The sequence below is a fragment of the Taeniopygia guttata genome, chromosome 14 (assembly GCF_048771995.1).
Source record: "Taeniopygia guttata chromosome 14, bTaeGut7.mat, whole genome shotgun sequence".
In the NCBI taxonomy this organism is placed as follows: domain Eukaryota; kingdom Metazoa; phylum Chordata; class Aves; order Passeriformes; family Estrildidae; genus Taeniopygia; species Taeniopygia guttata.
Genome location: NC_133039.1, coordinates 2,283,821 through 2,296,336, shown reverse-complemented (window position 1 = coordinate 2,296,336; position 12,516 = coordinate 2,283,821). Strand labels below are relative to the sequence as shown.

General features: G+C 44.8%; 1 protein-coding gene across 2 annotated transcripts; it reads right to left on the bottom strand.

Moving 5' to 3' along the window:
* Positions 1-7,937: 7,937 nt before the first annotated feature.
* On the bottom strand, positions 7,938-12,302 carry FOXL3 (forkhead box L3). 2 transcript variants are annotated; one of them, XM_072935700.1, is made up of 3 exons: positions 11,943-12,302; positions 11,047-11,113; positions 7,938-10,695 (listed from the first exon to the last, which is right to left on the bottom strand). In XM_072935700.1, the coding sequence occupies exons 1-3, from the start codon at positions 12,047-12,049 to the stop codon at positions 10,213-10,215; spliced, it is 657 nt and encodes a 218-aa protein (XP_072791801.1). In that variant the 5' UTR covers positions 12,050-12,302; the 3' UTR covers positions 7,938-10,212. The 2 variants fall into 2 exon arrangements, with proteins under 2 accessions (XP_072791801.1, XP_002191557.1); XM_002191521.5 differs by having other exon boundaries at positions 11,047-11,215; positions 11,943-12,294.
* Between the last annotated feature and the right edge of the window lie 214 nt (positions 12,303-12,516).

The window sequence follows — 12,516 nt, the reverse complement described above, 5'->3', positions numbered from 1 at the left end:
TTATCCACACTCACAGCTAAATTCTGCTGTGGCTTCATCCTGCACGCAAAGCCCCGGCGACTTCTGAAGGACAGAGGAGGGCAGAGCTCATTAACAAAAGGTTTTTTTGTCACAGGTCACAAAGTAGGGAAAAAAACCAAAAAAACAAAACCAACCCAGCAACCCAAACAACTTGCCCACTTCTGGTGAACTTTTCCTCTGGAAAGCTTGGCCTGTTGGGGAGCCACGATCCATGACAATCCACTTTTCCTCAGGCACGGATCATTACTCCAGGATGGCACCGAGGCTACGTCTGCAGCAAATGCAATGAGCCCAGGTTGGCCTGGGAAACTTCTCTGGAGGCAAAGTCAACCTCTCTGCTTGTGCAGCCTCTGTGCTTGTGATACTGCATTCTGTTCCTCTTTGGAATAGCACAGGGAACATCACAAGAGCCAAGCTGGGCGCTCCAGGAGATTTTGCATCCAAGGAACGTTCACTGTAGCAAAATTATTTTAAGTTTCTGCATGAATTCTATAGATTTGAACATCAATCCCAGCGTTATGGATATCCTGTGAAGAGAGTGGTTCAATAATTCTCTGCAATATCATTGTTGCCAGTGCCAGGGACTCCTCTTGAAATTACAGGTGTTGTCTGCTTATTTTTACTGCCAGTAGAAAGGGTTTTTGTGGGCATTTTCTTGAAAGAAACATCTGTAAAATGCTTCTAATTGCTGCAACAGCACAATTTTTGCTGTAACGGGTGGCAGTGTGAGTTAATATGTGATCAAAAGTTTTTTTCATTTAGCTGGGAACATGGGTTTGCTCTATATGAACTAAAAAAATGGGAAAAAGAAAATTATTTATTAAAAGCAACATTTCCAAGCCTTGCAACCCGATGCCAGTTCTCTTTATACTTTTGTGCATTCCTTAAAGTCCTACTCCTGGACTCTCATGGAATCTGAGTGCTGTTAGTTCCTACACATTTAGGCACCACTCAGCCCTGTGCAAAACTGATCTGGGGCAGCTGCTCGGTGGCAGGGTGGACAAGATGCTCGAGCTCCAGGGGAGATGAAAACACAGACAGGAGCAGTGACAGCAAGTGGGGAGAATGGGGAAGGTCCGTAACGTCAGCGTGCTGCTACAGCATGTTTCTAACAAAATTCTTTGCAAAGGTGGACTCTGTCTGCTGCCTGGAGGACACACAGAGACATAAAATGATTTTCTCCAAGGCATTGCCCATGTTGGAGACAAAACAGACTGGATCTCTGAGGAGACAAGGTTTTCTATTTAGGCGATGCCAGAGAAAAGGATGAAATACAGAAGCAAACAGAAATGTTTTCTTGGCTGTAACTTAAAAAACGAAAAATAGAATTTCCTGCTATCTGAAGTAAGTGCAGTACAATCAGAGTACAGCTAAATCTAATACAGGAGCCCATGTGCCACCACCAGCAATAGTTATTTTGCAATTGCCTCCAGCTATTGCTACTAGTAGTGCTGATTGCAATTTCCTTGTACCTTATGTCAATATTACTGGGTCACAAGCGAGGAAACAGGAAGCCTGATAATCAATTTCAGTAGCTGTACAGTCATTTAGCTCGGGAGTTTGGTGGTTGGAAAAATTTAGACTTCAGCTCCAGTAATTGCAACCCTGAATTAAGACAGAGATATCAATTTCAGATGTGCTGTGCACATGCCCATGTGGCTGTAGAGCCAGAACACAAAAAACTGACTTGTTTTAGTAGGAATATTCCTCACAGGGGAAAAAAATTCAGTTGGACTTTCAGCTCCAGTATTGTCTTCCCTCTCCAAATTCAGCTTATGCTGTTGTCATGGTAGAAATGGTTCAAACTCAGGCAGGCTTAGAAGTAAAGAAAAAAAATTATTTTTATTCAGGTATATTAATTTTCCTCCCTGTCTGTTAAGTAGCAGGGCACAGCTTTATGATGCTGAAGCACAGAGTTGACATAATTATTCATTTTTATTTTGGAAAATATCCTCTAAATAAAAACTGAGGCTCCTCTCAAATAAACATCTGTCAAAAAAGGAGTGTTTCAGGTGAGAGGGCTTTGTTACAGAACCTCCTCTGCCAGTGAGTGCTGGTAGACCTGCTGGTGGTACCTGGGTGTGTGTCCCCAGCACTCAGGGTGGTCTGCTCCTTCACATCACCTCCAGCAGCCCTCTATTCCTTTTGCTGTCACCTGATGGGAAGGGACAGGGGACAGAACAAGGTGCTGGGAGCTGAGATTGCACAGGAGCACTTCATGTGGCTTGTCCCATGCATCCCCTGCTGGGAGATAACTTGGGTGAGACAAGGCTAAGAGATGGTCCTGCAGATACAGGTCCCATGTGGCAGACAAGGTCCCAGGGGTCTTTATAAGACCATAGAGCATGACTGAGGAAAACGTGTTTTCCACCCCAAAAATGAGGTTCCCTTAAAGGCAAGTGGGACGTTTCTAGAGAACAGCTTCACCTCAGCCACGCAAGGTCAGTGTGCACGGGCAGAGCACAGATATTTGACATCAGTGTGGCTGAGGCTGGAAATCAGGCAGGTCCCCCTCAGTCTGCTGCCCCAGGGGCTCCTTGCAGCCAGCCTGGATTCCAGCTGTTCCCCAGCTGTTCCCCAGCAGTGCGAGCAGGACCTGCTCAGAGCCCCCTCCTCTCCTGGCCTGGCCTGGGAACTGCTGCTGCCTTTGGGCGGATTCTCTCTGGGTGAGAAGAAATCTGCCTGCTCCCCTCCCAGCCCAGCGAACCTGGCTGGCAGTGCGTGCCTGGCTGGCTGCTTCCCTCCCAGGACAGCCTGGTCTTGGTTTCATGCGCTGGGAAGCAGAAAGAGCCAAGCTTCTTTTCAATTTCAGGATCAGAACCTGAAATGGATTAAAAGGTTGCTGCTTGAATTTTAAAATGTTGTTTTTCATGACATGATTATGTGACCTACCTTTGTTTATTATAAAACTAATACCACAAGTTACAGTTCAATGAATTCATATTTTATTTGAAATTTTTGTCTGAAGTAGCCTAAAGCTCTTCAAGAAACAATTGCACAAAACCATATGAGAGCTGCTAATTTATAATCTGCAGCATCACAGCACAACTGGTTTTTCATTTGGCTAAAAGGAAATAGTTACTTAGAACAACAAAGCAAACCATGTGTCCATAGTTTATATTAAATGCCCATGGTATTTATTAGGGATACACAATGTATCATCTCCAAAATATTTATTTTCCTGTAATTTCAACAACAGTAAAACAAAATGGAAAGTAATACAGTGTCGTGCCTTTGCCAAACTGTAGCAGATCTTGGGACAGTTTCCTGTTGAAAGAAAATCTGAGATCCCTAGTCTGGATATTAGCTAGTGTGACTTGTTTATTTGAGTGTGTACACCAGCCCCAGCACAGAGATGCTCTCAAAGAGCATACAAACATCTTTGCACCAGGAATCTCACCCCAGATGCCAACATCTGGTTCTGCTGTGTTCAGCCCTTGGGCTTAGGGGTACTTACGCCCTATTTGGACACATTTCCCATTGAGTTCAGGAAGTATTTTGTCTGGCTGAAAGAGACAAAGAAACCTGTGGAAGCAAGCTGCTATTTTGTCTTGAGAAGACACCTAGTAACTGCTAGAAGGTATTTAATTTTCTCTTCAGTCCACATGGCCTTTAATCTGATTAATCTCTGGCCCTGGTAATAGAAGATGAAGTTTTGATCCCTTGAACCCAGTGGCAAAACTCTCATTCATTTCATGAGAGTCAGGATTCAAGCCATGTAGCCAGTCCCAGATGCTCCAATGCAGAAAATGTTATGGGCTGATTAGTGCTGAAGTGCCTCCCAGGGTTTGATAATTGCTCATACAGCTCTCAGCCTCGGAAGAGCTTGAGACAGATTAATCATGAAACACAGCTCATTGCACCTGTTATTTTCCACATCCACTTTTATGGGAAGTGCTGCTTCTTTTCTGCAGTCTCAGAGAGGCCGTGCTGGAAGGAGGGGATGGCAGCAGAGGATGCTGGATGCAGCCAGCACCAGCAGAGTGCAATGCCTCCAGCAAAGAGGGGAAGATGGGGAGCAGTTTTGTCCTAGGGTTAAATGTCTGTGGCATGAATCCTCCAAAAGCATTTTCAGCTAGAGCAGATCTTGCTTGAGACAGATGGCTAATGGTCAGCAGAGCCTTTGGGCCCAAGAGGGAAGCTGGTTCCATCCTAATGTTTTTCCCTGCACAAGGAGAACATGACAGTGCTTCAGCATCAGCAGCTGTGGAAAGTGCAGCTTTGGGGGGCAGCTGGATCCAGAGTGGGGCTGTTGGGGCCAGTGCAGGGCTGACAAAAGGGTTTAATGGCTGTGGGACAGAGAAGAGTTCTCTACTGTGAAAATTTCAGGAAGCCTCGTTTGGTTTCTGTTGTCTTTTTATTTAGAACCACTGATATCAGCGTGGAAACTGAACAAACTTTCAAGACCATTAATTCTTTATCATGTCTCAAATTAAGACCTAACAGGGAGCAGCTTTTGTGCAGAACGTTCAGTCTGTGGAGCTGGAGCGCTGAGAGAGCTGCACTGAGCTGCACCACGCAGGCTGACAAGTCAAAGAGCATTTCTGTACCTTATTTTCAACTTGCTCAGAGCAAGACAAGGTGGTTTGTGCCCAATGTAAATGCTGCTGATGGAGACCAGCTCAGTTTTGCAGAGGATTTTTTCCAAAATACTCTGTCAGAAGAACCACTCCCAAAAGATGAAAGGGGGCTCCTGTTGCTGGCATAGCAGGGTTCATTCACTGCTACAAAGGGCAGGGAACACACAGAGAAACACGACAAAAAGAAGTTTGCTTTGGGCTTACTGCAACTTCTAGTTTTCTTCTTCTGTCAGTGCTCTGCAAGTGCTATTTTCAGTTCCATAGTTATGGTGAGAAACATGGTGTATTTTTATTCCTAATTTAGCTTGTTTATCCTGAGAGATTCCAGGATCTTCATTTGAAAGATAAATTCAAACCTTCTTTTTTCCTTTGCAGCCCACATTCCATAACAAAAACATTGCATGCCATACTTCATTACAGGGCTTGGAAGACCTTCATGACCATAAATTTAGGAACTTGTGGAACACAATGGACTTTAGGATGGAAACAAGCCAGTTGGCCTATCTGGTCAGGTCCATCCCTTCTGTTTGAATTAACAGCTGGATTTCACAGTGGGAGAAATCCGGCAGTTCTTTCTCAGGCAAAATTCTCACAGTTGGATTTGCCTCCAACCACTGTAGCAAGGGTGGGAGGGAGCACAACTTACTTTGTTATTTAATGTTTGCTCTCCGGGTAAAAAAGACTCTAGTGGCAGTTCCATAGGACTTGGACCTACCCTGTTCTTTAATTTAATGACCTAAGTGCAAAAAGAAAGACATTCCCAGTGCAACAGAGACAGAGACAAGGTTCTTTGTGCAGAGCAGTGCAGATGGTACCCATGTTCTGGTGAAAGCAATTAGAAGTTAATGCTAAGGCAAAATAAAGATGTTAGGACCATTCGTTGCTCTGAGAATTCTGTCCAGGAGAGGAGATGCTGGCAGAGTTTTGCAGACTGTGAGATGAGAGATGTTGGGTAGAGAGATGCAAAGGTTGGATTCACATGTGCTATTTCAATTCCAGAGGAAATTACACCAAAGTTAACAGATTTGCAAGGATTTACACCCTCACAGAAGGGAGGAGAGCATGGCCCAGAAGAGAAAGAGAGGGGAGAGGTCAGCTGGAATGAGCAGCACAGGATTTCCATGTTTTGACTTTGGGATCTGAAGGGCTGATCACAGACAGGAATTTGCATTACACTGCCAGAGCTGAGGGTTCAGGTCCCTGGGTGCTCAGGGGTATGTGGTGGAGGTGCCCTCTTTATCCCTGAGATTGAGTGCATCTGGGCTTGAATTTACAGCAGAGACTTGGCACACAACCCCAAGAGTCCTTGAGACACCAGCTCTGTACTACTGGAATATGTGTAGCAAAGTTTTTCCCCGAGGCTCTTCCCTCCAAACCCCTTCCTCTCTCACTGTGTCCTCTGTTGCTAGAGACTGGGAAAGACTCACAAGATTCAGACCTGAACAGGCAAGTGGTAGCCAAAAGAGAAACCCTCTGTGACCAGAAAACTGCAGAAATCAGGATTTGGTTTTGAGGGAGAAACCAATCTGCTGAGTGGCTGAGGAATGCCGTGGCAGTTCAGGCCATGGCGTGGAGCTCAACAAAGCAAAGGCATGGGGAGAGCCAGATCTCCAGGGTGGGTTGACCTTCAAATGCTCTTTGAGCACAGCTTCTCTTTATATGAGGAGTTAATACGTCTCAACTAAAAGAGACTAGTAAGATCTGATTGGCAGAAAAATAGGGGAACTTGGCTTTACTGACAAAGAAAAGGTTTGTTTTCAGCTATCCCAGTCTGCATTAATGCTCCCATAATGTGCAGGAGGTTCTGCTGAGGGAGAGGTCCCTGTAAGTGAGGTCAGCTGCTGGCCTGCCTTGGTGTTATCTGGCCTCTCTTCACTGGGGGAGAAAAGATGCATCTTTGACCTTCATTCTGAGGCTGATGATCATTTTGCCACACAAAAACCACTTCTGTGACACCAATGGCAAAAGTCTAAGAAATTAAATCAGTAGAAGTGAAATCGCTACATGATAACCTGATGTGGCTCCATCAAAGTCTTTGTTTTGTCATGGGAAGCCTTCCTTTAGAAGGATAAACAAACAACCCGCCTCCAGGGTCCCTCAGTGAGGCCAAGCCTTGCCTCTCCCCAGAAAGAAACCTTTCATCTTTCCTTTGCAGAGGTATTTATGATGCTGAAGGGAGAGCTCTATGGGCTTGCTGCCCCTCCCCGTGCCCCCAGCCCGGCAGGCAGGAGCTGCTGTCCCACAGCCCCCTCCTGCCCCACCCAGCCTTGGGACAGGGTCAGCCCCACGGGAGGCACCTCTGCAGTCAGGAAGGTGCCATGAGATGAGGAATTGATCCAACACCCAGCCTGCCCAGCCCGCTGATGGTCCTGGAGGGTGCAGAGCCTTGCCCTGCACTGCTCATCCCTGGCTTCAGCTCAGCGTTGAACCCCGGTGCCAAACGGGACAATAGTCACCTGCTTTGGCACAGGGCAAAGAGGGATGCTCCTGGGAGATTTTGGTTTTTTTCTTTATGCAAGTGGTTGGCAGGCTGTGATGGAGCTGAAGAAATATCTCTGGATTCAGAGCAGAAAGAAACCCAGACTTTTTCCCCTCTTCCCTGAGAAAAAGTAATTTACGTAAATTTATCCACGACCAGCACACGGCAATAGCTCACAACTTTGTTAATGGAAACCTGGTGATCCATAACACTTGTGTGGGAGATATTTGCTCGGGGGTAATACAATATTAATGTTAATATCAATGATCGATCAGAGGATTTGCAAGAAAGGCATAAAGTATTTAATTATAATTACATTGGGAATGGCTTTGTAATGGCTACGACATTTGAATAAGGTCACGTCTAGCCCTCACCCCTGTTATGTTGTTCTATATTAAATGCCATTCACTTTAACTGCTGGAAACCTTTCTGGAGTCGTCAGAATATAATATACTGGGTAAATTGAAATATGTCCCTTCATTTTTTGAAATATGATTGATATCCTTTGCAAAACAAATGTTAACACCTATTTGTACACAAATTTCTTTGATTATATGTTAGGGAAACTAAATTATGACAGTCTCTCCTACCAGGCACTTTACTGTGAGCAAAGGACATGGCTATTTGTGAATATTAATTCATCTTACAGAAAATGGCTTTGGATCTCTGCTGTAAATCCACTTGGGTGTATTTCTGCCTTTCCTAATGCATTAATTCTACATTGATTAGTAGCCATAAACTGCTTCTCCACTGGTCTCAGCAGCCCACAATGTTCACCTTGCCCAGGTGTTGCTCAGGAGGAACTTTTGCTGTCACTGAATTATCTCTTGTTAACAACATCAACCAAGAACACATAGTAACAATCATATTTGCATGTTTCACAGCAGAAAATACGTATTTCAAATATACTGCAGGTGTGTACCATAACTATCAGCCCAACAGCAGCATTGCCATGTTTGAAACAATCAGGAAAAAAAGATCTGTGTATAAAACAGGAATATTTATCTGTAGGCAGGATCCCAGAGGTGCACAAGTACCCACCCAGAATGAGGACATGCAAACACTGAAGCACTAAGTGAGGACATGCTCTTCCCACACCTATTTACTACTGAGCATAAACACTAAAGGAGCAAATTCTTGTTCCTCTTCGCATGAGAATCCATCTGTGCAGTCCCCCCAGAGGTTTTCTTCTTTTTCTAATATCAATGTAAACAGCAGATAATCAGGTCTAAAGAGTCAAATTTTGCTTTCAGATTTTCACCCAGAATAACGGTTGATTCACATAGAATTGAAAGCTCCCATTTGGAGGCAGAATTTGGTCTCAAGAAATCATCCCTTCAAAGTTTGGAAGACATGCAGTGATGTAACTGACATGATTTTCCATTTTCTCTTTTCTGAAGAAGAAGCAAAGACTTTTGCGTGCAGTAGAAATGCTTGAAGAGAACAAGTTTTATAGTTTTCCAAAAAATGGGCATTTATTACCAATCAGTGTGAAATACCACTGATGGTAAATTTTAAGTATATGGCAGGAGTTTCAGCATCATGACAACATACATCATGCATTTTTACAACATATAAGTGCAGTGATATTGCTCCCTTTCTCAATAACAATATATAAGAATATATAGTATAAATGTACAGTATATATTAGACACAATGTAAAATAACTTAGTGAAATGCCAAAGCTTCTGCATAAAAATTCAAGTCATGCCTGAGCATACCTCTATGCTGAATCTTATCTCATATACCTTCATTTACCTTTAGTTCCTGTTGCAAAGATAATTTTATCTCCGTATTTAATTGCTTAAAACCATCAGAATTCTTGTCTTTTTTTCCTTTTATCTGCAGTAGGTGAAGACTGTAATAGCCAAGTCAAAGCCAGGATTTTGTGGAACCTTTGCTAACCTGGTTTATGTTCTGGGAAGCAATTCATTGTGAACAAGTTGTATAAAAGCAACTTCCTAAAAGCTCGTTACAGTTCATCATTGTCCATCAGGTTCTGTTCCAAAATATCCACTGCATGTAAATGGTAATGAAGTGGCTTTCTCAGAAATGGAGCTCATGAGCTAACATTGATATCTGGAAATTATCAATCTCACCAGTTTAGCCGAAATCATATCAAGCACCACTTTGGTAATTGCTTGCAAGAAGGATCAATAAAAATCAGTTTAATGGGAATATACAACTTGTCTCAGAGCAGATATGTGGAACTTTAGCTTTGCTCGACACTTGACAGAGCTTTTTGCAGTGCCAGGTTTCCCTTCACACTTGCTAAATGAAATATGGTCAAGGATTTTCTGCAGCATCTCAGGAAGATTTCTGATAGTACAAGGAAAGAAGTATTGTGGCTTTTTTTAACCAAGGCATTAAGAGACTCTTTGACTGTCACATTACATATCAAAATCTACCAGAGTTCAGCATCTTGTAATTAAGTCTCTTGGAATTATTGTAAATACAACTTGACTTCAACAATTTAAACAATTCTGCCCCGAATATAAACAAAAATATACTTGAAATACTTATCAGTAACTACATTTCTTAATGAACAATGAATTAAAGCTGCAAAACAGTTTGAAATATGATGTTAAAAGAAAAAAAAAAAATAGAGAAGACAGGGTGATTTTTTATAATTCCTTTTAAGAAACAAATTTCCACCCCCTCGCCCCCCCACATTCCCAGCCAGTGTAAGTCAACAGAATTACACTGTTTTAGATCAGCTTAAGTTCTGACCTATATACTCCAGTGGAGTTAATCCTAATTTCCACCACTGCAAGTGGGATCAAATTCACTTTGTCTTTAATAAAGCAGTGGATGATAAGCAAGTCTCTTCTCTGTCAGATTCTGCTTGAGAAAGGAAATTCTTTGTGGTGCTAAATTATGTCCAAGACAGTTTAGAAAATAAAGCCAGAATTTCATAAATTTCAGCATGGTGAAAACTGATATTGGTAACAGCTATTTATGCTTTAATCTTAGCAAAGTTCCTTGGGTACAGACAGGGCATCAGCTGGTGAGTCTGTAACCCTTTCTGAGCACGGTTTGGGAGGAAAATGAGGAGGCAGGCGGCTGATTTTCAGTGCCATGAGGCTGCTGAACACACTGGGACTCAGACTTTGTTATCATGAATAAATAACATCACATTGTCCAGAACTGGAGATTAATATGCGGGGCCTCCAGTAAGTGATATTTATTTTCTTGCATGTTATATTGAGATCTCAGGACAGGCAAAGGGTCGGGGGCTGAAAGGATGTAATCGATGCTAAATTTGATTTCAGAATCCGATTTTGCTAGGGAGGAACTGCTTAGGCTCTGCCTGTTGGTCACGCTGTTTGGAGCAAACCCACAAGGCTCCAGAAGTTTCGGGCCTGGTTCAATTCTTTCATGTTTACTTTCAGAAGAGGAAACGTTGTTCAAAGCAGAGTCCACAGAAGAGATACTGGGGGACGAAGGACTTTTCCCTCTGCTCGGTCTCTGCTCCTTGTGTTCCCTTTTCATGTTCCTCCTCCTCCGTCTTCTCCTGTAATTCCCATTTTCAAAGAGATCCAGCATGGATTCGCATCCTGCTGCAAAGCTCCAATAGTTTCCTTTCCCCTTCTCATTCCCTTCTGTTCTGGGAACCTGTATTTATGTAAAGGCAGTTCAGTGTTTGCATGTGGTACAGATGCTGCTGTTTAGCATCTGCATTCATTTACATTTAAGAATGGTGTAAACACATATGACAAGACTTTTAAGCCTATTCTCTGTCATTATGTGAGTAAGATGTAAGCCCCATCCTCTTCAATTTGTTACTATTAGCATATATCAGACAAGGATATATTCCTTATCTCTGTAATTGACAACTCAGAGGGTTTTTAAGTGATTTGCAGCTCAGCTGTTTGTTTCCCTTCTTTCCTAGTGATGAGATTATTGCTGCCTATATTTTTTTAGCCATGCACAGTGTGTATGTAAATACACAGTAACTGATCTTACCTTCACAAAACAACTGTTAAGCGATAAGTTATGTCGGATGGAGTTCTGCCAGGCTCTTTGATTTGATCTGTAGTAAGGAAATTTCTTCATTATAAAGTCATAAATGCCAGAGAGGGTGACTTTATTTGAAGGGCTTTGCTGGATGGCCATTGCAATTAAGGCAATGTAGCTGGAAAAAGGAAAACTTGCTGTTACACCATCGCCCTACTCACAGACTCAGTTTTTAGGACCACATGGGTACATGAGTGCCTATATCCTGCTTCCAGAATTGCCCCGGTGGCTCTGCGCCCTGACCCAAGGTGTCGCAGGGAGAAGTCCTGAGTGTGGTCACTGCCTGTGCTCCACGAGCCCCAGGTGACACAGCAGAGGCACTGCCAGGCATTGAGTCCTCAGGGCTGGCGCTCGGTGCAGAGGTCAGGATCACACACCTCTGCAACTCCGTCTGAAAAGTTTCCCTGGGCAGGAAGGCTGCAGTGAGGCAGGGCAGGCTCAGTCGCTGTCACTGGAGACCAGCCCTGCTCATGGAAGGACCTTGGGCGTCCCTGTGAACACGTACACCCTGCCTCTTCCCACCACACCGGGATTTTCTGCATCCAGTTCACCCCTGGGCCCTTTGCAACATTTCATTCCCTTCTCCCAGGGGTCCTGGAGGTTGGAGACTCTCTGAGCTCTGGAGTCCTAAGGGCATGCCAGAGCTGCTGTGACCCCTCATGGGAGGAAGCAAATCACGAACACTTCACACACAGAAAGGGGGAAACCTGCCCACTGCAGTGCCTGCACCAGGGCCAGACCCCTCGCACACACCTGGCCCTGCTTCCCTGAGAGCTGTGATCCCACCAGCCCAGAGCTCAGAAACCTCGCCACAGACAGGGGGACTTGGAAAAACTTCAGCTTACCTGTACGCTGGTCTGGTGAATTTCTTCTCTTCGTCAGAACTACAGGTAGGATAATCATCCCCATCATAATTGAAGCAGTTATAGGGGTACTGCGTGTTGTCAAACATCGTCCTGCTCCTTGCTCAGCTCCTGTGGAGTGAGAGAGATGGAGTGATGTTTCTCAGAGCTCGGACTCCCTCCTCCCTTCTTCCCTCCCCTCTGCCTGTCTCATTCCCTCTCTCCCCCCTCCTCACACTCCCTCTCCTCCGTGCACACACACTCTCCGTGATGGGGTGGGGATTGTTTTTGCAATTCTCGCGTCCCACACAGCGCGTCTGGTCGGATATTATTTTTGGGGGGGGGGGGGTGCTGTTCTTGCTGTTTGTGCTGTAGCCCCCAGCGGGGTGGCACGGGCAGGCTGCGGGGGCCGGGAACCGAACCGAGCCCCGGCAGCGGGGCCGGGAGCCGGACCGAGCCCGGGAGCGGGGCTGGGAGCCGGACCGAGCCCGGGGAGCCGGACCGAGCCCCGGCAGCGGGGCTGGGAGCCGGACCGAGCCCGGGGAGCGGGGCTGGGAGCCGGACCGAGCCCGGGAGC

Excerpts from the sequence above, each read along its gene's own strand:
- FOXL3 (XM_002191521.5), bottom strand. The coding sequence starts at position 12,049 with ATGTTTGACAACACGCAGTACCCCTATAACTGCTTCAATTATGATGGG. Across the intron at positions 11,216-11,942 it reads TTCACCAGACCAGCGTACAG|CTACATTGCCTTAATTGCAA; the intron begins GTAAGCTGAAGT and ends TCCTTTTTCCAG. Across the intron at positions 10,696-11,046 it reads TTAACAGTTGTTTTGTGAAG|GTTCCCAGAACAGAAGGGAA; the intron begins GTAAGATCAGTT and ends ACATAAATACAG.